The following is a 27,529-nucleotide window of genomic DNA, read 5'->3' as shown; positions in this document are numbered from 1 at the left end:
AAATCCTCTCATTAATAGCCATAAATTAGACTAAATTAGATGATGTGAAGTAAGAGCTAGCTTGTTGACCAAAATTTGTCTGAACCATCTGACCCCAATTTAATCAAGTAGCCACTTAATGGTTTGGTGTAATAAAATCCTCTCGAATAACAATGTTGAACATAACCCAGAAACACCTCCTTTTACATTTACTATCTTTTGTTAAAAACACTTGTTGGTGGTTGAGCTTTATCGGCTAAAACTGACTGTGGACACCATCTGTAACGGTGGTACTAAAAGTATTTGTCAAAGCACTTAGGCTACGTTCACACTGCAGGCGAAAGCGCATCAAATCCGATTTTTTTGACCCTATGCGACCCATATCCGATCATGGTATGACAGTGTGAACGGCACAAATCCGATATTTTCAAATCCGACCTGGGTCACTTTCGTATGTGGTACTGAATCCGATACATATCCGATGTTTCAGAAAGCGACTGCTGTTTGATGGTCATGTCGCATTAAATCCGTCTTTTACGTCACCGACAGAAGACACACTAATTATCAGCACCGGAGAAGACATCGCGAACGCTTCCTGGCCATACGGTGAAACTGCTGGGAAGACAACGTGAACATTTTATTTGTACTGTATAATCTGCAGATTCTGACAGAAATCTGCAACTATCCTTTGAAGCACCGCTCCTCTCTAAAACAGCAATAAGGATCATTATTAGGTTATTTACATTATTATGTAAATAACAAAATAACTTAAAGCAAAAATTGGGAAACGTAAAGTCCGAAGTCTTTATATTAAGGGCCATCGGTCAAACAATACTGTTTGCTTTGGGTCTAAACAGAGCGCGTTGTGTGTGACGTCTTCTTTTGCGCATGCGGGCCGCTTTGAGCGCTCACACTAGAGCGCGTTGGCTGTCGTATTTTAGTTGTAGTGTGAACGAGCAGACAAAAAAAAAAATCGGATTTGATCAAAAAATCAGAACTGAGCATTAAGACCTGCAGTGTGAACGTAGCCTTTGTGGAATTACTAAGGCGGGAAATATCAAGGCAAAGCAGTCTTGAAGAAAGAAAAAAACAAAAAACAACTTGTTTCGCCCAGTTCTCGAGCTCGCAAAGCAACTGGCGTTTGTAATTAATACACTACATTAATTTAATCCTAAGTTTAAGGGTACTGCAAATTACCAATATTACTGAATCATTTGATGAACATCAAAAATATGTACGGTTGTTTACTACTTTATTAGTTCTATCTGTTCAGCTGCTCATAATGCAAATATCTAATCAGCCAGTCACATTTCACATTTCGTAGGCGTGGTCAAGACAACCTGCTGAAGTTCAACCTGAGCATCGGAATGGGAAAGAAAGGAGATTTAAGCGACAGACAGCCTTTATTTACAGATATTACCCACACGACCATCTTTAGTCTTTACAGAGAACGGGTAAAATGGGCGAGTGAGCCTCGACTCACATTTGCGTTCAGTTTGTAGGCAGCCTGAATGACCCACTGAGTACCGAACCTGTTGGTTTAACAGTCCTTGTTTTACTATCCGACTCATTGCAGCCAAAACTAAGTACAGGTTATTCTGGATGCTTTAATGTCGTTTATACACTTTGTTGGTGATATTACATTTTTGAATTATTGGTTATGCAACCCCGCAGCTACCTAATTTACCGTGCATTGACCTCAAATAATTTATATAACACTTTACTTCTAACAATTACAGCACATATCACATACAGTCAGATGAACACTTCAGTTCCTTTTGCATGTCAAATAAACATAAGTAAACATTTCTTGGTCAATGAACAGATGAAGAATTTCGATGTAGCACTGTAATCACAGTGAAGGGTTATGGTTTGAATAGTTAACTTACCCTTTGAGCTGTTCATTGAGACTGTTAACCAGCAGCTGATGCTTCTCTGCCTCTCTGCTTTGTTGACTTCTGACACTTGCAAGTTGGCTCTGCAGTTTGTCTGACTCGTTCTGCAGCGGCAGAAAACCAAACATCAATAAATAACACAAAGATCGTCACTGGATGAAGACATCTGCACTGCACACAAACGTGGATGACAGCAGACCTGCTGAAAACAGCAGAACATGAAATCTGTTACTGCTATCATCAGTCATCTATTTGTGTGGACCACGCACGTGATGCAAAGGAACTTTGTAAATGTCAAAAGATCAGCAGTGTGAATACAGACAATCTGTGAGCTTTGTGCTTTGAACGTTACTTGACAAACGTATCCAAGGTTAAATAAGCACACCACACCATTAGCCATCACCGCCAGAGGTGCTCTCTAACGCACACAGACATGAGTGACCCAACACACCTGAGAGACCCAATTTGGCTGCTCATCTTCATCTACATCAAACGTCACCTGTGTTAGAAGGTTTTGTTACAAAATCCCATTCCATGCAGTTCACTCATCGTTTACTCAACAGTTGGTATGTTATACAAATGCTGCTGTCAGTTAACCCTGGGATAGCACATATGGTGTGTTGTTGGATGGAGCTACCTGTAATGCCTCTATACGGGCCTGCAGCTGCAGTCGATCCTCCAGGTCCTGGCAGCGCTCCTCCAGGCTCAGTATCTGCTCCTGTAGTTGGTTTCTTTCCAGCTCCAGCTCCTCCACAACAGACCGCAGGCCATCTGGAATCAATAGGAGGGAGAATAAACACTAGGTATACAAAAACAGGCTGGTAAGGTACAGTTAGCTGTAATGATTCACAGGGTAAATTCCACCGCTCTAATTTTAGCAGCAGAGCAAACTCTAAAAGGAAATGCAATATTTTAATCAATGCATTTTTGACATTTATAGAAATACTGTTTTCATTCACTTATTTTTTCCTTTTTTAAATTTCTGATCAAATATTTGAAACAATTCAAAGCCTAACCCATCGTTGCTAACTAAATTTAAAAACTCTGCTTTAGTGGGAAAGCTGGGAAAAAGAAGGGATGCCCCAGACCAATATATCTGATCTTGACCAAACATCAAGCTGAACTGAGTCTCTCTAGCAAAGGGCTGATTGCAGAGGCAGGAAGCATCCCTGACAGGTTAATAATAATAATAATAATAATACAATGCCACTATTCATTCACTCTCACATTCACACTGGTGAAGGCAGCTACAGTTGTAGCCACAGCTGCCCTGGGGCAGACTGACAGAAGCGAGGCTGCCATATCGCGCCATCGGCCCCTCTGGCCAACACCAGTAGGCAGTAAGGTAAAGTGTCTTGCCCGAGGACACAACGACCAGGACAGAGAGCCCGGGGATCGAACCGGCAACCTTCCAGTTACAGATACGCTTCCCAACCCCCTGAGCCACGGTCGCCCCAAGTTGCCAGTCTATGCAAGGTTAACAAATCTGTTGCTGAGAAATTCCAAATAGTGAAAAAGTTCCTGCAAAAGAGCACAGGCGCGCACTGACCTCGCTTTTATATACAACCAGCTGAAAAACAGCAGATTGAATCTCTTATTACAAAGAGATGAGTCGCCAATGAGTTGTGCTCATCAGCACAGACTGACTTAGATTGATTGCAATGTATGGCAACAAGGTATTTAAAAGTTAGCTAAAATGGTTTTAGTTTGGCTTTGACAACAGAAATAAAACCAAGAACTCGACTTTTGGTTGGTAATTCAGACCAACAGAATACAGCGGTCTTACCCTCTAAACGGGTCTACACAAACAGTAACGAGTACAGCTTCATTAAATACTGGCATCAGATCAGTACTATCAGCCCAGGGGTCCGTACCATGTGAGAACTGGAAACAGTTAGATTGGTGCATCCCTTGGAAAAAGGAGGATTTTCTTCTTATAAAAAAAGAAGAATCCAGAAATCCAAAATTTAAAATTTAAGAAAACTGCATCTCCTAAGAGTATAGAATAATTCACTGACAACTTCATTTACTGCAGGGTGTGAAATAGAATTTCAAATAGAATTTCAGTGCCTATCCACAAACAACCAAAAAAGACACCAGTCAGTTTTCCAAAAGTCCTCAGTCATTAATTTTAATCTTCATTATAGTGCTTTTACTTTTGGGTGATCTTTTTTTTCCCCAAATGCTGGTGTATTTTTTGGTTTTATGACAGCAACAGTGCAGAAGACAGGATGGAGAAGAATTAAAGAAAAGGAGGTGATCATGCACACGACCAAAATATAAAAATAAAACTTACCACAGATGGAAAGCATCTTGCCACCTACATTTATATCATGTCACAATCAGTTCATTAAGACACAAACACTAGCCAGCTCAACCAGCATGCACATGTCCCCAAAACACTGGAAACTGAGTCACATGAATGAGAAGCAAAATATAAAAGTGAAGGTGCTCAATGTCAGGTTTTTCTTCATAAGGCGGGAATGAACTTAACTGTAGCTTTCTGTGTAAGCAGAAATAAAAGCAAGCTAATCCCTGTTCCTACAGTCACAGCAGTCGGAGGTTAGACGACAAACAGAATAAACCAACCAGCACCAACAATCCAGTGCTTAATAAACTAAGTCATGGTGAAAACACAAAGACAGCTCAGGCCTCCCAAAGTAATGTGCAGGTGACTGTGTGCATGCCAGTGGAAACTGTCCAGCGGGTCTCACACCTGTGTCAGGAGTACTGTACTCGGGCCACCAACCTCCCATGTTCTCCCCTTCCATTGGAGTGGTACTCTCTGAGATACTTCGAGGATCCTGAAACGGGGCCTGCCCATGGAGCTCAAAGTCCTCCTGCCAGTGCAAAAGTTTGTTGTAGCAGGGGATTAGATTTTAAGCATTTAGGGAAAAAAGGCAAACTGTTTTTGCAAGTCTACTGTGTACGAGGCAAACAAGATCAAGCAGGCAGGTAGCGAGATTATTCTTCCTCTTTGAATAAAGTAAGCTTCTTGTTCTCTGTTATTAACCAAAAATAGAAAACTGGTATCCATCCATCCATTTTTTTAACTATATATACATTTTTAGACACTAGTAGAGACTAGTCAAGCACAATCCATAGTTGAAAAACTGATCCGTATTTACAGCAGACCTTGTTACCCTCAATTTTAGCTCCTTTTCCTCTCCTCCGGCTTATTGCTGAGGTCTGTGTGCTGCTCACATTAGGGATACCTGCTCTCACTGACATCAAGAGCAAAATGTGAAGAAACTGGGTGAAAAGGGGAGATTATGCTATTCTCAATGAAACTCAGACCAGTGAATATCTTTTGGTGTTTAATTGCAGTTAAATAAACTAAAACTATTATTTTTGTTTGCCTTTCTAAAGGATAACGCTCATTTTGCTGATGATTCCATGCATGTAGTGTTCAGCTCCCTGTAAAACCTCGTATTAATGTTAACATGAAAAACACTTCAAAATAACAATCGCAAAAAGGATTTTAAAAAGGCTGTTGTGAAACCGTTTTTTCTAGAAGGTCTGCCCTGAGCTGCAGGATTTGATCTGAACAGGATTTATTTCATAAAGAAAATGTTGCAAGACTCAGCTTCTGAAAATAACTGCAGACTGGTTGATATTAAGCTGTACAGTTAGCCCCGCTCATTCTTCAGCAAATGTCTGAGGCTGTGCTGGTATAACCATGATACAGCCACAGAAACGTCTATAATAAGAGCCGCCTACCTGCAGACTTCGCTGGGATGGAAGCGCCAGCTTCTTGGCCCTGTGCTGGTCGAGCCCCCGAGCTTGAGCCAACTCCTCCTCCAACTCCTGCTGCCGAGTGACCAGTGCTGGATCGGAGCAGCCAGGAAAGAACCAGTCATCCTCAATCAGTTTTGTGCCACAGGGAAAGGGGAATGATGGGTTGGATTGAGGGTGTATTTACGGATGGGAAGTGAGTTTAAAGTGGACTAGACAGAATTATCATAGTGTGGAACAGGATAATGTTTTTGAAGACAGGATGACAGAGATGGAGAGTTGACAAGAAGTATGATGGCATGAATGATGCTGGTGGTTTGGTGAGACACTTTCAACACCACAAACATACTCTGTGACAAAAAAACAGTTTAATCCAATAGTATAGGCAACGGGAGCGACAGTAAGACTGCAAGAGAAGTACAGCAATGACAAGAACTGAGGATGGAGAAATGGAAAGTTACTCCAGGTGTTTATGCACTTGTGTATTTGCATAAGGTAGTGAACCTGAGAAACACTTCAAAAGCAGCATTCTGGTCAGAGCCATGCACACCTAATTTGCATAGCAAAGAAACACACATTTAAACAAGTGGGAAACAGGGAGGAAGGAGAAAACCCATCTTTATGAGTCACATTCAAAGCGAGTGCTTCATCACTCTGTCTTCGAAATGAAGAGCAGACAGAAACACCAGGCAGGTGCATATCTGAGGGGACTCTGATGGTGCTTTGACTTGTATTTTCATTTAGCAGCAAAGGATTCAAGAAGGGCAACGTCAAAATGATTACAACTAAACATGTTCCCATCTGTTTTGTGACGACAGGCCAATTTTTGACACGTTGGGAGGAAAAAGGGGGGCAGCTCGTAGCAAAGGGTGGGGCAGGAAAAGGAAAGGAGTTCTGTGTGTTAACCGCGGTCAGTGTGGGTTCAGTGCACAAGCAGATTTAAACTAAAATGTATCAACCTAATTTTAACAGCGTAGCCAAAACAATCATGACCCTCTGCAGCAGAATAGAGCCAGTCTGCCACATGCTGGGCATTTCACCCACACTGACTACAGCAGAGCAGATTACAGTAAAGCACATGCAAGTTCAGCAGAAACGTGAGCATTATGCATGATTATGCATCAAGTCAAAAAAGTGCTGTGAAGTCTTATTACTAAAAATCAGCTGGTCTCAGGTCGGCTTTGTTTCTAGTGAAAAGCTGTGAAAAACATCAAATTCATCATTTAATCCATAATGTTAAGTAGTCATCTACACAGAGAGCTATCGATGTGAATATGCTAGGTAGGATTTTTTAAAAAGTGAACTTAACTCCCTAATATTTCACAGCAAAGACCTCTTTGCTGTCAAAATCATTGTGCATCATAATCCAACGTTTTAACAGCATCATTGACCCACACAGTACTGACTAACGTCTGCAGCAGACTTTAATCTGCACTGGTGAGCTGATATGTGCAAGTATATAGAAAATCAACTTGCAGATCGTCTTTAATGGGAGATTGGCCAATTTGAAATCTGGTAAGACCTTTTCACATTAATGAGTTAATTCATGGAACTTAACGATCTCACCCTGTAGCCGCTAATAAGCATCAAGTTTGATACTTCTTAATTCAAATACATGAATATGAAACCAACATCACAGCAAATCACAGAAGACCCGCTGACAAAGGAGTATTTGCAGCTCATCATGAGTTAGAGCGCATGCTTCAATAGTAACTTTATCTGAATAAAATGACCAACATTACACCAGTGAGCAAGACTCAGATGAACTCTCTTTAAACTCAGTATGAAAAAGCACAAAATGTTTTCCTAAAATTGATTTTGGTTTTCTGTCACACATGGATGAAATGTCAGTGAAGTGGAACACGCGGCTCGACAAAACTCAAATTACCTTTTTTGCAGGGTTTTTTTATTGATTTATGAGGTTGACCCTTATTATTTGAGATCACGTCATTATTGTCAACTACACTTGATTGATTCATGAAACTAATACGCTGTGACACCACTAATCAAAATCAGGAGGAACAATTAGTACGTAAGAGACCATCAGCCATTTTTCTTTGAGTATGATGTTGGCTTCATCTAACTAGGATTAAAGAAGACTCTCATTTGCATGTTTACCACTGTGATAACAGTCTAGATTATTCAAGCAGCGCTTTGGATTTTATAACAGCAGTATCATGTGATAAAACTGCATTAAAAAATATATACTCCCGTGTTAAAACCAAAAAAAAAACCTGATACGTTTTGTAATAAACGTTTCCAGATTTACAATAATGAGCTTAACTGAAGCTTGATTCTTATTGCTGACAAAAATCCAGCCTGTAATAATGAGGCTTGTGCATATTTTAAAAGCTAACTAACATTTTAGGATCACTCACTTAAAGATAATACCTGCTATGTCTGTCTCTGACAAGCTGAGTGGGACTATGTTGCTGAGCAGTAATACAGATGTTTCACAGATGTTTCACATTTCTGAGTATGAAATGTGCCATCTGAAGCAGAGGTGGCATGCATATTTTCACATTTAAAAACAACAACAAACAAACAGAAAACAAAAACAAAACAAATATCCAAATCCCCAAATTGAAAAGCACAAATACCTACACAATGACCGAGTATCTGAGGGCACTTGTGCATAGCTCTACTAAGCCAGGTGTGTCTGTCTGTATGGAGGATAGGCTCTGGTGTCAGCCTTGTAGCTCTGATGAGGTTATATGCATTAGTCTTTTTAATAGGGTTAGTGCAAACCTACCATCCCACCACAATAGAGCAGCAATTTTCTTTAATTATATTTGAGACCAGTTCATTATTGTTGGTGATTTCAGATATCTTAGCACACCAGAAATCAAAAGTTGAGAAGAAGAAACAGAAAGACAGAAGAAAACTAAAGGGTAAAGAATGGAAAAGAACAACACGGGACAGAGAAAGGAAGAGACTAAACTAAACAGCAGACTCAAACGTGCAGCATGACACTGTACTGCCTGTCGTTTCCACCAGCAAATGCAAAATTCAGGGAAACTCCAGGCAGTACAGTGTGCACGAGCTGCACTGGAGGTTTGGAGGAGCCTGCATGCACAAAACTGATGGGAAACTGTTCTGGGTGGCTGCTCCCATCCCTGGAGCAGGGGCTGGACAGGGAGAGTGGGGAGGGGGTGGAGGTCCATGAGATGGGAGGCAGCACAGAGTAAACCAAATCTCGCCAATGACAACAGTGAGGATGGGGAAAAATGAAGAAAACAAAGTACTGTTCAGTCAAACAACACATGACGAAAATGGTAAAACAAGCTAGCTCTATGAGAAAAACAAAGTGTGTGAAATATATTTGAAATAATTCCAATTAGTCCAGTCCTCTCCAGACTGAAGTTGACTCAGAGTTGATCAAACATTAACCCTCTGGGGTCCAGGGTATAACTGGCTGTTTTTGACTACTTTTGATTTTACGTCTATATTTCACCTTTAAACACGGTTTATCTTGCCTGTTTGGCATCATTCTTTTCAGCAATCTACCTTTGGAGGCTTTTTTGGAGCAACTGTGACATTCACTAGTAGAACTGACACACAAAACAAAACAACGACTACACTACACACTAAGTACACACTAACTATAGCCTCCGAACACGCTAAACATCACAAATCTCTCACATGTGAAAACTCGCTCTCTCTCCTAAAACTTCCCCCTCTTCCTAAACAACCAAGTGCCACATGTTGCCATATAAGTTTTTTTGATTGGTCAACATGGTACACTTTAACACCAATAGAAAAGGGGTGTTTTTACTTTTTTTTTTTTTTAATTTTGCTCGCAAGCAGAGAGTGTTTGCTAGCGCTCTCCTTAGAAAATGACATTTTTACCGTTCTTTCCCACAGTAAACACCACTGTAGTTTTTATCTTAACTCTGGTTTTACGTGCCCTATCACCACAATTTAAAAACTGGTGTATGGTTCTAAGTCTGCACTTTCGACCCAAGTGGAAATGGAGACTGTGGGTCGCTGCATCTGAACTGAACTAAAGTTTCCCCAAAACCACAGCTACCACTAAGGTAACTTGACTCTGACAGAACCCCGTGATCCACATTTGTGTTAACAAACAAAATGCCAAAAATGTAGACATCAGAGTTTGTGTTTTATAGTAACACTAAGTTCCTTTTTAGATGCTAACAGAGGATGTGTACTCTGATATACTAACGGGTTTAAGAATGACTAAATAATTAAAGTCGAATTTTGAGGAACAGAAATACAGAACAACTTTAAAGTATTAAAGAACAGGTTTTACTACTGTCGTATTAAGTACTGCGAGTCTTTTCTTGCATTTATGAAAAAGTTTTGTTTTTAGGTTCCTCACATATATGAATGTCAGCAGACGTGTGTCATTATTTCACACTGGCTGAGGATTTATGAGCAGATTAACTGTGACTCTGATGTTCACCCTGCTTCTACCTCCTAGCTATAACTGATCCCACCATCATTAGCTAGTTTGATCTAAATGAGTTTGACTCATCCTCCAGTAAAAGTCTTACCCTCTCTTTCCTCCTCCATGTGGCTGATACGGAGGGACAAGGCAGCCTTCTCCTCCCTGGCCCGGTCTCTGGCACTGACCACCTCAGCTACCATCTCCTGCCACTCCAGCACCTGGCTCTGAGTGTCATCAGCGCTGCCTGATTCACTTGCCTACGTTCAGCAGGTGCAAAAAGGGATAAGAGACCATCCGTGAGTATTAAATGTAAAACAAAAGCAGCAGGTTTAAGAAAGCGTTTGGGTGCTGGACCTGAGAGGCAGCCCTCTTGGTGAACTGCTCCAAGTCTGCCTGTAGTGTCCTCTGTTGCTCCTCATACACCACCAACTTTGCCTCCAGCATTTCTAACGATAACATCAAACAAAAATAATGTTCATTTTTGAACTGAGGATTTCCCTAAAGCATTTTCCAGAAAGTTTAATTTTATTACCGTTTTTTGCTTTAACCTCCTCGTATTGCTCCACCTTCCAGAGGTTTTCTTCTCTCTCCTCCTCGAGTGCAGTGATGCGACTCCGCAGGGCAGTCAGGTCTGGGGGAGCAACTCCAGCCTAAATAGAGTCAAACGTGTCTGTTTACTTGGCAGCTTTGCTTACCAAAGGACTTTCAGCATTTTGACGCGTTTTCGATTTTCACTCTGGATAACAAATTGAAAACGGCGTCCTGCAGACGATCGGCTGATATAAAAGGAAAACGGATAACGTGACGGATGCTGCATCAGCTTTATGGTCATGACGAGCAGCGCGAGCAGTAACGAGCTCAAATCTAAAAACAGGTATCGTTTTAACAACGCCAAAGAGAAAGCGATCTCTCTCCCTACAACTCAGAACAGTGTCATATCCTGTAAGACACAGTGTTACATGATTTAACACTGTGAAATGAACTCTAAATCTACAAACAGTGGTCCCTCGCTGGTTCTCCTGTCGCGGCTTCGCTGTTTCCCGGATTTTTTTGTGCAATTTTCCATGATTTTTAATTAATTAATTTATTTATTTTTTACAGCGCTTTATGTTCTGCGTCCTGATTGGCTGTAGACCACTGTCAATCACTCTCCTCCGTGCTGTGTCTCCTGTACTTTACAGAACGCGTTCAGTTTGTCAAATCTACATAAATCTCTGATCGCCAGCAGTGTGGCTCTGAAGTGCTGGACTTTTTGTTTGTAAGTTTTCTCCCCAACAAAAACAATCTCGACGAAACGCTTTGGACCGTCAAAGGCAGCTGCTGTTGGTTTCGTTCTATAACACTGGACTTATTTTTCTATGAAAGTTTGAAGTTTGTGTTTAAACAAGAGAGAAAAGTGTGAAAATGTTCATGCCTGTCTGAGAAAAGCGTATAAAGTGTGTAGTGAGGGGTTTAAAACAGCTATAATAATTGTAAAAAACATAAAGTTGGCTACTTTGCGTATTTTACCTGTCGCGGGTTATTTTTAGAACGTAACTCCCGCGCTAAACGAGGGAGCGCTGTAGTATAGTACACCATAAACATCTACATTTCTATGTTTTATTGATAAAGATTGCATACAATTGTAACATTTATACTTGAATAACTGCTGGTTTTATCATTCATAGCTCAACAATTAGTGGCTTCTCTTGACTGCAGGAGTTATTTTCTTCAGCAGTGCTGTGCAAACGTTTTGAACAGCCCTTATGTCTTTATGTTTCATGTATGTTTGACCAAAACAGAGTTGTACAAGCCTGAAACCTGATATCTGGACATCTTTATTCAATACAGCCTGACCTCACTTTTCTTGTTCTGTGAAGGTCACGCCATGACGGTCTTCCACTGGGGTTTTTTTTTCCCCTTTTACTGCACTGGCAGTGAATTTGGGATCTTTGCCATAAGCACAGCACAAAAGCACAAAATGCTTTGTTCATCCGACTTGGACAACTTGAAACCCTCACCTGGCTTCTCTTCAGTTCCTCCTCCAGCTGTCTGATTCGACTTTTAGACCAAGCTTTCATTTTTAGGAACTTGGCCTCTGATCTGCTGGCTTCATCTGTTTTCTGCTTTGCTTGTGCTGCAAAAATAACAAAAGAAAAGGTTTGAAGCACTGAAAGAATTTGAAAATGTCCTCATGTTCTGCTGCATTTTGTGAACAAACTAAAAATTCCCAGGATGTACATGGGAAAACGACACAAACTGACCTCTGAAGGAGTTCAGATAAATCATCAAAATGAAGAACCAACCTTCCAGCTCAGCTATCCTCTGGATGGAAGCTGAATCTGTGAGCACATTTCCACTTCCTGATGCCTCCTGACTGGCAGGTGGTGCTGCTGCCTGGGCTCTCCTCAGGTCCTCCAGCTGCCTCATGAGATCCTGTTGGGTTTGATCCAGCTGTGCTTGATGCTGCTCGGTCATTCGCTGCACCTCTGCCTGCTGCTTCTCCATCAGGTCACGGAGTTGTGCTCGCATCACATGCTTCTCTGCCTCCATTTTGGATTCAAGGCTCTCTCGCTCAACTTGTAGCCTCTGCAGCCGCTCTGAGAGTTCCTGCGTGGACAAAGTATTTGTTCCACATAAGTTTCAAGGTGTCATTATTTCAAGAGAGGTTGAAGAATGTCTACGAAACAACAATAGAGAATGTTCTATAGGCTGAATGAAAAGTGTCTGTCTGAAACAAGCTGTTTTAGCCCCTCCCCCTGAGCTCGCTACATGTAAGCAACATTAGGGATATTTCTTCTCTGGTCTGAAAACGAGTGTTTACAACAGTCTGAAGCTGCGTTTAAGCTCAAAGACATTTATTAAATATGGAAATTGATCTTTTTGACAGAAAACAAGGAAAAACACCAACGTCTTTATTGAGACGCAAACAGGAGCGGCGAGTCTGCTAACCTTTATCTGCTGATCTCTCCCGTCCACCTCTCCCTGGAGAACATCAATGACCTGAGTTTTACCCAGCAGCACTTCCTCTTTCTCATGAAGCTTCTGTTTTAGAGCCTTCAGAAGCTGAAAAGGAAAGCACAGATTCACAAACAACACAAAAATTCCAACTTCTTTTAGTTGCATGAACTCCTGACTGTCTGTGTTACCTGCTCCAAGTCTGCACTGGCATCTGACTTGGCTGCTAGCTTGAAGAGCTCCTGTTCATGCATCTGGTTGATCTCCATCAGCTGGCTGTCCTTCTGAATGATGATGTCTTTGAATGTCTGGATCTATAAACAAGCACACGACTCATTGTGAACCCGAGACAGCTAAATTCTACAAAAGAAGCTGTATTGTCCTCTTTGAAAACCTACATTCTGCTTGTACATGCTCTCCTTTTGGCTGTACTGCTCCTTCTCTGTAGCCAGCAGGTCTTTGAGGCTGTCTGTCTGCTCCTGCAGCAAACTGTAGCGCTCCTCTGCTTCCCCCACTTTCTTAGTCAAGCTCTGTACCAGCAACTGCAGCTCCTGCATCGCCCCGCCGTCCTCAGCCTGGGGGACAGAACACATGAGTGACAGTGACCACATCTCTGAGAAAATGCAAGACATCGCCTGTTGTGACTCAGCTGTAATCCATTTTCTTCTACTTTTCTAACTTTGTCTGCCTATTATTAACACGTGCAATATTTAGAAAAAAGCAGTGAGATGATTCTACATGCTCAAAGCATTTATGACCTTCTGTGGTGGTGCAGGTGTGATGGGCTGATCTCCAGCCAGCGCTGTTTGCAGGTGGACAATGTAGGCCTCTTTTTCTGCCAGTTTCTTGTCCTTCTCTGTCAGCATAGCGTCCATTTCTTCACCACGCTGCCGCTGAGACTCCAACTCCTTCATCTACACAAAGTATTGGTCAGAAAAATTTGATTTCAAAGTGTAAGCGTACACCTAGGGCTGTTCGATATAACGATATATATCGGATGACGATATAAAAACGTCTGTCATTTGATTTTACGCTATCGTTTGTTTCGTGGTGTCGCAAAATAAACTGTTTACGGTAATATTTCTTCATGGTTCTGATGGTCACTGTAGTAAAGTTCTCTCTTTCTCTTATATTTAATATAACCACACTACGGACGGACAAGCGTTTGTTTTTATGCGTTGTCGTTAGCAACAACGACGGTAAAACCACCGCGTGTCCGCTTGTTTATGTTCCACATAAACCTTTCAGAATAAAGCTCAAGATCCTGTTGAGACTTAAACTGAGTCACGTGAAAGAGCAGATTATTTACGGATGAGAAGTAAACAAAGAGCCGCCAGGTGCTAAAAAATAAACCTTAGACTCAAACATTAGAACGGGCTTTTCCCCGCAGCACGCCGTGTAATAAATACTCACAAAGAAAACGGCGCCGTTACAACTTATATCTAAAAATGTATTGTTTCATGCATTGGTTAAAACACTGGACTCCAGCTACATGACGCGCAGCTGGAAACACTTCACGCAAGTCGAGATTCACAGAATTGACAGAAAATGTTACATTTCTGTGATTTATATCGTTATCGGACGATAGAATTCTTATATCGGGAGATGAGGTTTTGGTCATATCGCACAGCCCTACGTACACCTCAGGATATGTCACAACAGAAAAAGAAATGAATACATCCGTTTGCTCAGTGGCACCATTGTGGGTGCGCATATTCATGGAGAGGATGATTATTCTGTAACTACAAGAAGAAATGAAGAAAAAAATATGGAGCCAGGAAAAGTAGAGTAAACTGGATTCATTTTTCCATAAATGTACTGGATTCATCTCTGTCGATACGAGCTGCATTTCCTGCGGCCATTTCTTTGTTCTCTGCTGAAATTAGCTGCCGTTGCTGTTCTTCTGTTGTGATTATAATTCAAATTAAGAAAGATAAATGTAATTATAAAAAAATAACTTCAAATAATTAAGTGGACGTGGTGGGGACACAGGGTAAGGCTAGTTAGGCCAAGACTAGCACATATGTGTGTTCCAACAATACTCCAAGTAACATCAGTGGGAAATATCTCATTTCCCTTTATCTGGTAGGCATCAGAATCAAAGTATGCTTTACTTTGGTTTCCAGTTCCACATCTCTTTGTCCAAGCTGCTGTTCTAGTTCATCAACCTTCTTCTTCAGCAGGACAATCTTGCCTCGACTGGCTTGCTCTCCTCCTTCTGATGAACCCTAAACATGAAGAAAGCACTTTAACAACCCCAATGGAAACAGAGCAGAAACATGATTCAAATGGGATCCACATGGCATGACTGTGTCTGAGCTTATAAAGCCAATGGTGCACTGAATCGCTGGAAAACGTTTAGTATTTATTCATTTCTACGTTTAACCCTTCAGTTCTGGATGTGTGTGCACATCTCCACCTTTTTGCCGTGTGTTGGTGTGCTCGGCCCCTGCTGCTTCTTCAGCTCCTCGAGCTGTGCCGTCAGAGACGTCACCTTGGCCTTGTTCTGCAGACGCAGTTTGGACAGTTTGGCTTCACAGGCCTCCTTCTCAGCCTGAAAACACAAAGAAGAACTTTAACTCCAGTTTAGTGCTTCGTTACGTCATCAGACCAGATGGTTTAACTGTAATATTTTAGGACACGTTAATAAAAAGTGAACTTTGGCAGCTTTAGATGTGTGTGTGTGTGTGTGTGTGTGTGTGTGTGTGTGTGTGTGTGTGTGTGTGTGTGTGTGTGTGTGTGTGTGTGTGTGTGTGTGGAAGCACAGCAAAGGTTTACAATGCAGGAAATGCTTGCACTCTCCTGTAGCGCGGTTGCTAAATCAAACACATTCCTGTCTTTACTGTGGATTGAAAGGCTTGACTGTTTAATATTTAACACAGTTGATGTTTCTCACTGAAAGATCCAAGTCAGAGAGCAGCTTTAAAAACAGTTTTGACCAATTGTGCCTGCCTCAATATTCCATTTCCCAATCTATGTGATGACTCATAGGATTGAATAATTTAAGCACAGTCCTTATAAATCAAGGAACACCATGCAGAGTCCTGCACACTGGAAAAACTTACTCATAGACTTAATCTTTGAAAAATGTATCCATCTGTGTACCCACATCCCCTTTTTTTGCTTGATTTTCTATCAAAAACTGAACAATGTTTACATTTTTAGCTATATCTGCATGCTACTCAAGAACACACTGACAGCCCAGCTGAGGCCACCATTTATAAATAGCACGTGTCAGTCTCTATTTAAAACTAACAATTGTACCTTTAGAGGTGGAATTTGCAAACATTCATTCAGAATTTGCTTCTAATCTGATTCTAATACAGTTACAGTTGAGTGTTTGGACAATGGCAAATTTGCCTCTGTGTGCACAGGGGATTTTTAATCAAACAACCAAGATGAAACTCAAGATTTTCAGCTTCAACTCGAGGTGTTTAACCAAAGTCTTGTATCAACAGTTTAGGATTTACAGACATCTGTTCCCTCATCATTCCACGAGAAAGTAAGTAGATAAAAGATATGAAATTGAGTGAACTGAGCACTAAGGTTGAACTTGTATTGTAAAGATTCAATAAGAGAAAGCAAAAACTAAATCGATAAACTGGTACATTCAGCCAATCCATCAAAGCCCAGACATGTCCACTAGCCTATCCAGAGGAACACAGACTTTTTCAGGCCGGCTGAGAATCTCTCCACTGTGTACGGGGTTGACCTGAGGGCCTCCTCCAAGTAGAACATGTACAAAACACCTCACCCAGAAAGCATCAGGTCAGATGCCCAAACCACCTCTCAATATAGAGGAATAGCAGCTCTACGCTTCACACTTACCTTGCAGCAGCAGATTTGAGCAGGCACCTGTCTGCCCAGCCTTCTTCAGAATGATGTCAAAGTTCTGCTGGAGGTGGGAATTAAACTTCATGTGGACCCAGGCCACTGCAACATGCTCCCAGCTAGGGCTGGGCCATATCATACCGTTCACGGTAATACCGGTATAACGTTGGGCAACGATAAGAAAATGAAATACCGCGATAGAATATGGGTAAAACGCACATGCCTTTGTTTACACATGGCGGAAAGAGCATGGCGGCGACGGAGAATGAGAAGGGTGAAAGTGGAACTGGTTTAGCTTTCGTCCGTCAGATACACAACAAAGCACTATTTTTGGTAGCGCATGCTAGCGGGCCGTCGTTATTACCGTGTTGTATGGAAAATACGGCGCACTTAAAATCATCCTTTGATTTTTCTGAAAGTCGACAGAGCCCCTTATAATCCCGTGCGCCTTATGTATGAACTCTGGTTGTGTTTACTGACCTCGAAACGATTTTATGTACACGGCGCTCGAAAATCTGTCAAATGTTTTAGTGTGACTTTGCTGAGCTACGAAGCCGCAGCGCTCGATGGATTGTTGGAGCATTATGCTATCGTAGGCGTAGATGTACTGCACCTCAACATGATATTACCGTATTGTGTGTGTATAACCTCTTTTTAAGTTTTGTGGATATTATACATGGTTATGCTGAGGATATGTTGGCCAGTTTCCACTGGAAATGCCTTTTGGTTAAACTGTCAGCGAGGAATTTGCACTGTTACATTTTTATATAACTTTAATGGACATAAAAAAAACAGCTGCTTGTTTAAGTGAAAATACATTGATGTTTTTTTTTTGCACTAATAAAGTTGTGGAGTCATAAAGTATTTTGTCTAGTGTCAATTATATCGTCAGTTATATCGTTTTCAAATGTATATCGTGATAAATATTTTTGGTCATATCGCCCTGCTCTACTCCCAGTACACCCTCACTATGTGTTTGGGTGTGTCTAGCCTTTTCAGCACCTTCTGCCAAATCACCCCCAGGTGGTGAACAGGCGACAGTTCAGCTCCTCTCTTCACCCAACTGTCTAACAGTGTAATTCGGTGCATAAGCATAAAGGACAGTCAGGATCCGTTCTCTGACCTGAATACGTAAGGAAATGACTCTCTCGTCCGAAAGACTGTTTCCAAGCCATGTGCTGGGGAGACCCCAACTATATATTGCTAAACCTCACGCACAAGTTCAAGGGGGTTAGGCTATATTCATCCAGGCACCACAAGCTGAGGCCTGCCTAACAGGTTGGGAACCCAGTAACTCGGTCTTGGGCAGAGTGAATCCAACTATTAAAAGCAATCCTTGCATTAAAAATTTTATAAGATTGTCCAATTACTTTTAAACCTGTGAAATGGAGGATGTATGTATGTGTATAAAAATAACTAAATAGCTATAACTGCTACAGTAATGCAATACTTTTGTTAAACCCTTGAATAAAGCTGAAAGTTTGCACTCCAATCATATATTGATGGTTTAATTTAAATTCCACTCTGATGATGTTAGGCAAAATTTCAAGAAATATATAATTATCAAAATACTAATGGACCTGACTGTATGATAACAAAAGCTAGCACATGTTTTTCATGGTTTAATCAGAGAAATATGATCCCAGTTTGGCACAACTGGACAACACTGTCCTACCAGATGCACAGCTCTTTATTGGACTAATATTGTAGAAGAAATTGTCCCCACCTTCAGCTGGTCATCTTTGGAGCAAAGAGCTGCATCTTTTTCACGAATCATCTCCTTCAGCTGAGTGACAAGCTGCTCAGTCTGGGTCAGCCTCTCTGCCATTTCTTCCACAGGAATCTCTCCGCCACCAGCATGGCTGGGTGGAGAGCCCGAGCCCTGAGAAGAGACGGACGAGGTGGTGAGTCAGTGAAAGGAACACTGATAATGTTGCAGTGAGTGCCCTCATGTTTATTTGCAACACAAAATGCTGCTTTGTTTAGAAACTGTGTAGAGTATGCAGAGACTGAACATATATATGAGTGAGAAGTATTAGAATGATAATGCAGTAATAGTACTGTAATATTATAATAGAGTGCAGAAAATGTACAATATGATTTGCAAATTGACACTGATTACATCAGTTAGTCAGAACTAATCCGAATGTCAACATATGAGCTATAAAGCAAAGAGGATCCAGATGTGAGGAGCTTTAAGCTTTAACAGTGACTCCGCGCCCTCACAGGCAGCCAAGTCAAAGCCAGCAGTCCCACTGCATAGCTTACACCAGGTTTCCTTTCAGCTAATTTAATGCCTTTTATATAATAATGACACCACGTGAAATGACATGACATTCATCACAGTGTGAAAAATGCTGTCAGGTACATAGAAAGGTTACTCTGTAGCATTTGTAGCAGCTGTGGTTTTGAAAAGGTGATGGAGGCAAAATCTGGAAACAGTCCAGTGTTCCAGTGTGCCAAAATCTAGCACTTTAAGGGCTTAATGCTTGTGTAATCTTTCAGAATATAGTTTGTTATCGGTGATAATCAGTGATTACTGAGCCTTCGAGGAATGGGAAACGAGCACATGTGTACTTACTCCAGAGCCGGGCTCTCCCTCTTCACCAGAAAACCATTTAAGCATGGTTACTCTTGGACCTGAAACATCAACACAAAAAGTAAATATTCACAGAGTAACAATGTGTCCTCTTTCAGTTCTCTTCAGTGTGTTACAAGAAGAAAATCTGCATGTATTATTCATCACATCTTACGGCACACACCTCTACATCCCATCCCATCTTTTTTCACTGCTATGGTGAATATTCATATTCAACAATTTGCTCAGTGTAAGTACAAATACTCCCAAGAGGCAGTTTTGTTTTGTTTTTTTATCTTGGTTCTGTATAACAGCAATGAACAGATATTTGTACCATGGTCACCTCGGGCACACCGCTCTGATGGTGAGCCTAAAAGCCCCACCCACCTGCTGTTCAAACTTCTGTTTACAAAGAGTAGAAGAAGAAGGGGTGAACGGGAAGGAGCAGTATATCTTGTTTCAGATAGGATAAAATGAGGGCCTGCATTAAGGCTCAGCAGAAGCTAAATAATGCTTAGATGGAACTGTGAATCATCCAAAGCAATATGCTGGGCTAATTATCTCATTTCTTTCATATCAGCAAGGATTTTGGCATCCAACAACTCTCAAAACAAAACAGTCTAATGAGGATAAAACCATTTCTTTGCATTCACTCGTCACCTCTCTTACAGTGGTGCACTTTTGCCTCTTCAGACTCACTTTTGTTTAGTTCAGGATGAGCCAGGGTGACTCAAAGTCAGCCTTTGTTCAGGAAGGACTACGTGGAAGAAGTACAAGTCATAAGATTTCACTAAGTAAACCTTCAGAAGAACTATTAAAGCCTTGTGGTGATGCAAGTGAGTCAGCTGCTGCCTAGGGTGTGGAGATGGTTGCCCTTATGAAACGGGCTTTATGTCAGAAACGCCATTTAATCTGAGCCTAAAGTTCCCTAAAAAAATGTTTATAATTGACAACAAAAGCCTATAATAATGTAAATGAATTAGAAGGTCAGCGGTCACAGCATTACAGGCAACACAAGACTGTGCTCGCAATGTCCGCTCTTAAAATATTTACTAGCACTCTAGAATATCAGATTGACTGAGGAGTGCAGGAAGGTTTTCAGGTCACCTGAGCTAACAGGATAAAGCTATGCCAAGTCAGACAAGGGGCTGTTTGGATGGTGACCAAGGATAGATTTAAATATAACTGTAAAGACTTTCTAACTTTCCAAAAGGCCATCAGCTGATTTGGAGCAACAAAAGGCATGTCCTTCCTTAAACCCAGACCGACAGGTGTTGATCTTCCACTCAAACCACTGCAAGACTAAATGTAGGCTTAAACTGACCACGACTCGAGGCCCTGTGCTTCACATAGGGCACCAACAGGGTGCATGATCAGCCAAATTCATTCAGCTCGCTGAACCGTCCAACCCACGTGACGCAAGGTGGAAATATCAGGTCAAACTGGTTTTCCGATTCATGCCACAGTGTAGCTTTTCATGAATTTCAGGACTTTTTTAGGTTTCTGCGAATTATACCTACAAACACAAGTTTCAAGCAACAATGAGCCACAAGCAAGAAGAACAACTGAAGTCTGCATGAAGTCTATAACGCAGAATCATTCCCGGTCAGACTGGGAATGTGTGGTATTTTATCCTTAAATCCTCCTAGTGTGCCTAATATATGGAAATTAGGAGCACGGTTTAAGCTACTGCAGGCAAACATTGTTGAAACACAAGCTCGCGTTTATATGGTAATTATACACACACTAAATTCATAATAGAATCGCCATGTTACAGGAGGAAAAATAAGAAATGTAGCGTCTCTAACGTTTGCTCGACATTAGCCGAGCTTGAGTTAGCAACCGGGATCAGCAATTCTTACAACTGACCGTCCCGTACCACAAGTCATCCGACCTCATAACGCTTCGCACTTCGTTCAGCAGCAGGTCTTTAGGGGCTGCCCCGTGCAGGTCGGTCGGTTTTTTTTTTTTTTTTTAAATGACCAGTTATAGCTAACGCTAATCCAACCAGCTAACTTAATCTTGTCAGCTATGCAGCTACATGCTAACATAGTTAGCTCTGAATTTCATCTTGGCCGCACGAGAAATTCGCTATGTCATGCGTCTTATACCCGGTAAAACATTACTTTCAACAGCTCACCGGGTTCACAAAGTCATGAAGAATCCACTTCAAAGATCGCCACGTTAAACAAATCCTGCAATATTACATTTTTATTCTTCTTGACGACTAAAGTGAAACGGGACAGATTGCTCACGTTTGTCAATAGACAATTGGGATGACAATGCGCATGCGCATTTCTGTTATCTTTGCGGGAGTCCGGAGGGTACCCATCTGTGTATAATTATTAACGAGTTACACATTGCATATAAAAATAATGTATTTGTCCACAATAAAGGAGTTAAGTCTTCCATTAGCTAAACATTTAAATTTAAACACTGGAATAGGCATGCTGTACTCTCCAATCCTTATCAAAGAGAAACCAGCGACCAAGAGAATAATCGTCATACCATTTCCGCTTTCGTTTAAACGGCCCTTTGCTGAACCCTAATTTTGTTGGCAAACAGTGTGTCACCACAATAGTTTTATCAAGCACCACTTTCAATCTGATATTTCTTTTTTTCTCCTTTTTTAAACGATAAAAACTAAAATGACTCTTTGCTTTCTCTAAGTATTTCAACAGATTTCTTTCTGTATTTCAAGAAATCAAAACAACAAAATTCAAATTGTCATCACCTTGCCTTTCTCCCCCCAACCGCTCAACCTTGGTATTCACGTGGTTTGGAGAAAAAGCAAGAGAGGTAAGGTTAGGGTGGTTTGGTGCAGAGGAGTAATAGTGGACATACTGGACAAAGGATGGCGCAACTAGTTAAGAAGAAATAAGGAAGACCAAAGAGAAGATTCATGGATATAGCAAAGAAGGACATGCAGAGGTTTGGTATGACAAAAGAGGAGGGACAGGATATGTTGGCAGGATATCCACTATGGCAACCCTTAAAGGGAGCGTGTTGTTAATAATCATTTTTTGTTTTTTTGCGACTAACAGTAAGAACAATACGTTTACATTACATATAAACATACATATAATGTAGGCAGTATGCTGTAACGTATCCAATGCTACATACAACTGGCTATTTTAAAAATGACCACAGAGGTGTGCAACCTCTTTAATCTGCTTAACTCTGCATTTATCAGTAAAACTCTTTTGGCTATTAACCATTGGTTACAAATTGAGTACAAACACACACATGTACACAGCGTAGATGTGTACATGTGTATAAACTGCTGACCTGAGTGAGTAACTAGTACAGTATGAAAAACGAAGAAAATGCAACATGATGTAAAAAAAAAATATATATATATATATATATATATATATATATATAGTTTGATGGCACCAGGTGCAAAATAATCTCCTGTCCTGTCCTATGTCCTCCCACATGTACAGTATGTAGTGTAATTTGTACATAAAGTGACAAATCCACAGATAATTATACCAGTTTTAGTATCTCTCAGCTCCTTGTTTTGGTTAGTTTTTTACCGTATTGCCTGGTTTCATCAGAAAGTTTCTTTTAGTCTCTCTTGCCAAATGATAAAATGGCAGAAATACAACTTGCTGTGAACAAAATATGTTTTATTTTGCTGTAAAAGGGCAAAAGAAGTTGTTGTAATAAGTTTAAATGGATACATTATTACACGTGACAAAGATTCCAAGTGCAACAAAGAAACAAAAGTCATGCTCACATTCAGTGTTACGCTGCCTCCTTTGGCACACTCCTGCATGACATAATACAGTGTTATTGTTATCTGTTATTGTCTTTTCTTTAATAATGTTCTTAGACTTTCTGGCAGCACTCTTAGGTGGGAAAAGTTGCATCTGAACAAACTAGAAGACTTCCAGAATGTCCTTTACATATATGACACTAAAGTGGACAAGTTTAACCATAACATACCTCACCGAAGAAGAAACAGCACAGCAGAAACAGTCTATACCAACTGTCAAGCACACAGTGGTGGAGGGGTGATGATTTGGGCTTGGATCACTTGCAGTCATGGAAAACTCTGTGTTCCAAAGTGTTCTAGTGTCAAATGTGAGGCCATCTATCCAAGAGCTAAAGCTTGGCTAAAACTGGGTCATACAACAGAACACGGATCCAAGCACACCAGCACATAAAGGCTAAAAAAGAAGGTGTCAAAGTTTTGACTCAGCACAGTTAAAATTCAGACCTCAGTCTGAGTGAACTGCTGTGCATAAATTATTTACTTGCAAACCTCAATCAACACTATTGTAAAGAAGTGTTGGTCAAAATCCCTCAACAGAGAATGGATAGATTGATAAATTCACACAGTGAATAATTCCTTGAAGTTATTGCTGTGAAAAGAAGACCCGCCTGTGCCTCAATTTTATTCTGCAACCTAGACATCCACATTACTCACACTCTCACATAACACATACATATAGGGCCTTGGGGGTGGGCACATTTTACAGCATCCAGAGGATGGTCGGTGTATTCCAACCCACCTCTGGCGCTGGTGCCCTACCCTCAATTTTAAATGCATATAGACACTGAGGGTTTTTGGGAGGAGCCGTGCTGCTCTCTGATAGGAAGCAGGAACCATGCTCTCCTGTGTTTTAAATGCACTTTAGAACAGCACACAGCAACACTACATATGAGCGGGCGGGAAAAAAAAGAAAAGAAGACCCGCAGGCTAACAATGACTCTATAACTCTACAGAGTCCTATCAGAAATGTCTTTTTCACATGACTGTAAGTATCTTTCATTACATTACTCTGATGATTGAACACTACCAACAGAAGAGGTTCATGTATAATGTCCAAATCAAGAGTATACAGCCTCAGGGAGATGAACGTGGAGACAAAGGCAAACTTTTAAACCTCAGGTATGTAGATAGCACCACTCTGTCGGCCTCCAAATACATCATGTGGCTGATTCCTGTCTGCCGCAGTTCTGAATGACCCAGCCGGTGGCGTTGACATCAAGCTTCAGTAGGTCCATGACCCATTCGTCCTTCTGAGCTCCCTCCATGAACTCCAACAAGGTTATCTCACCTGTTGGGCACAAAAACACGATCCACACTGTTGACTTTATACCACGGCTTCTATGATGTTTGGGGAAAAGTCACATTTTTGCAGTGTTACACCATTACAGGCAATTTTACATTAAATAATCAAAATGTAACTGAGTTGCAGCTTTAATTCAAGGGGTCTTATTTTATTTATTTTTTTTGCATTAAATGTTTAAGAATTACAGCTTTTTCTAGAAACAGTGCCCCAGTTTAAAGGCTCAAAATGAATGGGACAATTGACCGACAACCACTTTCATGACCAGGTACGCTCTGCCTCCTTGCTATTTAATGACAAATGAAGCAGACATGATATCTGAAGTTGAATCAAAAAGTAAAATCTGTATTTTATTTGAATTTATAAGAATGAGTGCACAGCTCAGGAATAAAAACTGAAAGAGGGCAAGGAGAGTGCACGATGGCAGAATTATTTCTAGTTAAGAAGAACAACTTCACAACAACTGCTGAAACAATAAAATGTTCTGACATAAAAACAGATTTTAGTTACTAAAAACAAGCTTATTAAGGGTGGATCCACGTCAGACTCTATTACTGTCTGAGTCACCACCACAGATCCATCAGCGAGCCATGTTCTCTCGTTGCTAATGTTCAGTGTCTGTCACCTACAGTTTGTCCTGTCAGGTTAGAGCTGAATACTCAGATTTCAATATCTAATATAAATTAGGGCAGTATAAAGAAATGTACATATTTTTTAATCAGATCTTTATTCTGTCTATGACAGTGACAGAGTGAACAAAGCTCATTTAAAAATCCTTGCTTTATATGGCCCACAATGATGCATTCATATTACACAGTCCACTGCATGAAGATTGAAGCTCTGCTCTTTTTGCCACAGTGAATCCAAGTATCAGAGCTCCAGTGATGACGATATACTCAGAGATGATTAAAGAGGCTCTCAGAAGAAGCTCCAAGACTCCATCACCTCAGAGTTTATGATTAGATTCATATTTTACTACACCTGCTTCCTCCTTAGAAGAGACAACTGGAACATCTAAATACTTAAAACTAAAAGTGGGTAGTTAACGATAAACTCGTATTAGGTTGTGGTGATTTACTATTTTGGATGCATTGAAATGAAAACAGAACATATATGAAGTCAGTATAGGAACAAACTACAGTGACATGAGACCATGAGACATGTTACGTCTCATGTCTAAGATATTCAGAACAATCACAGCATATTCACAACATAGTGCAGTGGTTTACACTCACCATCATTATTCTGGTCAACCAGCTGGAAGATTCGGTCACAGATTTGGGATGGAGTCATGCTTATGTGAGTCTTGTGGAGTTTGATTTTGTAAAGAATCTGCATGAGACACATGAAATGATGATCAAGCACACTCACATTCAATTTAGATCTAATCTCCTAAATATACAGTGTGTTGTCCTCCAATATGCTGACAGGAAAGTTTATTCTGTTCTGACAGGGTCGACTCTGCCAAAGTTTTGTTTCTTTGTGATTTGCTAAATATGATGCATAGCTGAAAAAAGATCCAGGTGCAGATAGCATATTGTGTTGTGGTCTGACACACACACACACACACACACACACACACACACGCACACAAACACTAAAAAAGGCTAGCTGTATACACACTTGGTCTGTTTGCTCACAAATAAGATTGTTTTAACATCAGTTAACAAACTAATGACTTAGAATTACTAAGATTTGTTATTTCAAGAAGAAAACAATAAAAAGTGTTTAAAGTTTTCTTTTACCATAAATGACCAGCATTTATGTCTCCAAATTTAGAAGCTTCTAGTAAATTACAACAGCAGCCTCCCAGAATGGCCTCATTATGTGTTCATCTAATGTCCCGTGAGGCTGCATTACATGACCCCTGGGCCTAATCTGGTGCACAGGAGTAGTACTATAAGCTGTCTTGAAAAGATCTGTGTTATGAAACCAGGTAACTTCTCACAGTTAAGACAGATTACACACAGATGATCCTCCTTTTCTACAAATCTTCACTCTTAACATACTGTTCAAAATGAAAAGAAAACTTTGAATCACACAGTTTATCTTACCCTGACAAGCCGTTTCACCTCCGTCCTGTCCAGCCTGGCGTTTCCATCACTGTCATACATCTTGAAGGACCACTTGAGCCGATCTTCAAGATTACCTCGTAAGATCAAGTGAAGTGCTGCCACATACTCGAGGAAATCCAGTGTGTTATCCTGTTGAAAAATAACAAAAAGGTACATTTACAGTGAAGTTGTACATTTATTTTTACAAAGACAAATTGTTCTGTCTTTTTACCTTGTTTGTGTCGAACGAGTTGAATATTGTTTCTATGAAAAGGGACTCCTCTACAGAGCTGCTTGGAACTCCAAAGATCTTCTTGAACTCATGCAGGTGCAGGGCACCGCTCGGACACTCCTTCATGAAAATGACACACAGCTCATGAATCCTTGCCAAGTCCATCTCCTCATTGTGACTTTCTTCTTGTCCCATGGCCTCTGCCAGCTTGAAGGAAAAAACCCCAAGTGTGTTTGTATGGAAGTTCTGCAGAAATGACTGCAAGGCGTCTGCTTGCACAGTCAAACTGAAGAGCTTTGGACTGCTGCTTAGCCTCGCTCTCACTAACCTGACAGGGCGTGGCAGGTTAGTGACACGTTAATCTTTTAATTTGCTAATCTCTTGACTTTTAATCAGCAACATCTTGTTATAACACGTCTGAAAGTTTGGCATTGCATGTCATCAATGTGCCAACAGCAGTGAATACTGTGGTGTCTACTTAATGGTAACTTAGGTGGTTAATTAAACCAGCTCTCTTTGATATTAGCAGCCTGTCTGTCATTAGATATGTGCTGCAGCAGAAAGAAACATGGCACTCAAAGAACTGTAAATAGAAATTCTGTAACAGCAGGGAGATAACTCATGGTGAAGGGGTGGGGTTAAATAAGTGTCACTTCTTCCCACTCCTTTTCCATATGTAACTGAATCTGAACAGGTGAAGTAATGTTCGAATGCCCATCCATCCATCCATCTTCTTCTTGACCACTTCTCTGGGGCCGGGTCGCGGGGGCAGCAGCCTAAGCAGAGAAGCCCAGACCTC

At 40.9% G+C, this 27,529-nt stretch overlaps 2 protein-coding genes and 1 long non-coding RNA gene across 7 annotated transcripts in view; 1 reads left to right on the top strand and 2 right to left on the bottom strand.

The window, feature by feature from the left end:
• Positions 1-21,628, bottom strand: part of LOC146583810 (uncharacterized) — a 38,622-nt gene extending 16,994 nt beyond the window's left edge. For 3 of the 5 annotated variants that reach the window (XM_085277805.1, XM_085277812.1, XM_085277822.1), the window contains exons 1-18: positions 21,504-21,628; positions 19,367-19,425; positions 18,512-18,667; positions 15,374-15,508; positions 15,069-15,182; positions 13,713-13,868; positions 13,353-13,529; positions 13,146-13,268; positions 12,949-13,062; positions 12,303-12,606; positions 12,018-12,133; positions 10,550-10,667; positions 10,372-10,463; positions 10,124-10,274; positions 5,595-5,701; positions 4,591-4,714; positions 2,512-2,645; positions 1,869-1,978 (exon numbers count right to left, since the gene is read on the bottom strand). In XM_085277805.1, the coding sequence (XP_085133931.1) occupies positions 1,869-1,978; positions 2,512-2,645; positions 4,591-4,714; positions 5,595-5,701; positions 10,124-10,274; positions 10,372-10,463; positions 10,550-10,667; positions 12,018-12,133; positions 12,303-12,606; positions 12,949-13,062; positions 13,146-13,268; positions 13,353-13,529; positions 13,713-13,868; positions 15,069-15,182; positions 15,374-15,508; positions 18,512-18,667; positions 19,367-19,411 (2,276 nt within the window). In that variant the 5' untranslated portion in view covers positions 19,412-19,425; positions 21,504-21,628. Of the gene's footprint in view, positions 1-1,868; positions 1,979-2,325; positions 2,374-2,511; positions 2,646-4,590; positions 4,715-5,594; positions 5,702-10,123; positions 10,275-10,371; positions 10,464-10,549; positions 10,668-12,017; positions 12,134-12,302; positions 12,607-12,948; positions 13,063-13,145; positions 13,269-13,352; positions 13,530-13,712; positions 13,869-15,068; positions 15,183-15,373; positions 15,509-18,511; positions 18,668-19,366; positions 19,426-21,503 lie in introns of those variants that run through there. The other 2 variants (XM_085277834.1, XM_085277843.1) reach the window with 2 other exon arrangements.
• LOC146583809 (uncharacterized) lies at positions 539-26,878 on the top strand. Its single transcript, XR_014892793.1, has 5 exons — positions 539-10,313; positions 18,625-18,723; positions 19,483-19,613; positions 25,303-25,478; positions 26,532-26,878. It is a non-coding gene; the product is annotated as an uncharacterized LOC146583809 (long non-coding RNA).
• Positions 23,028-27,011, bottom strand: guca1g (guanylate cyclase activator 1g). The gene is made up of 4 exons (XM_085277856.1): positions 26,731-27,011; positions 26,499-26,648; positions 25,680-25,776; positions 23,028-24,432 (listed from the first exon to the last, which is right to left on the bottom strand). Exons 1-4 carry the CDS (start codon positions 26,923-26,925, stop codon positions 24,302-24,304), a joined length of 573 nt encoding a protein of 190 aa, XP_085133982.1. The 5' UTR covers positions 26,926-27,011; the 3' UTR covers positions 23,028-24,301.
• Between the last annotated feature and the right edge of the window lie 518 nt (positions 27,012-27,529).

The sequence above is a fragment of the Mchenga conophoros genome, linkage group LG1 (assembly GCF_057382185.1).
Source record: "Mchenga conophoros isolate Kocher_MC1m ecotype Shallow Benthic linkage group LG1, M_conophoros_male_GT1.1, whole genome shotgun sequence".
Lineage (NCBI taxonomy): Eukaryota > Metazoa > Chordata > Actinopteri > Cichliformes > Cichlidae > Mchenga > Mchenga conophoros.
The sequence above is the reverse complement of the archived record's forward strand: the minus strand, read 5'-3'. Positions and strand labels throughout refer to the sequence as shown.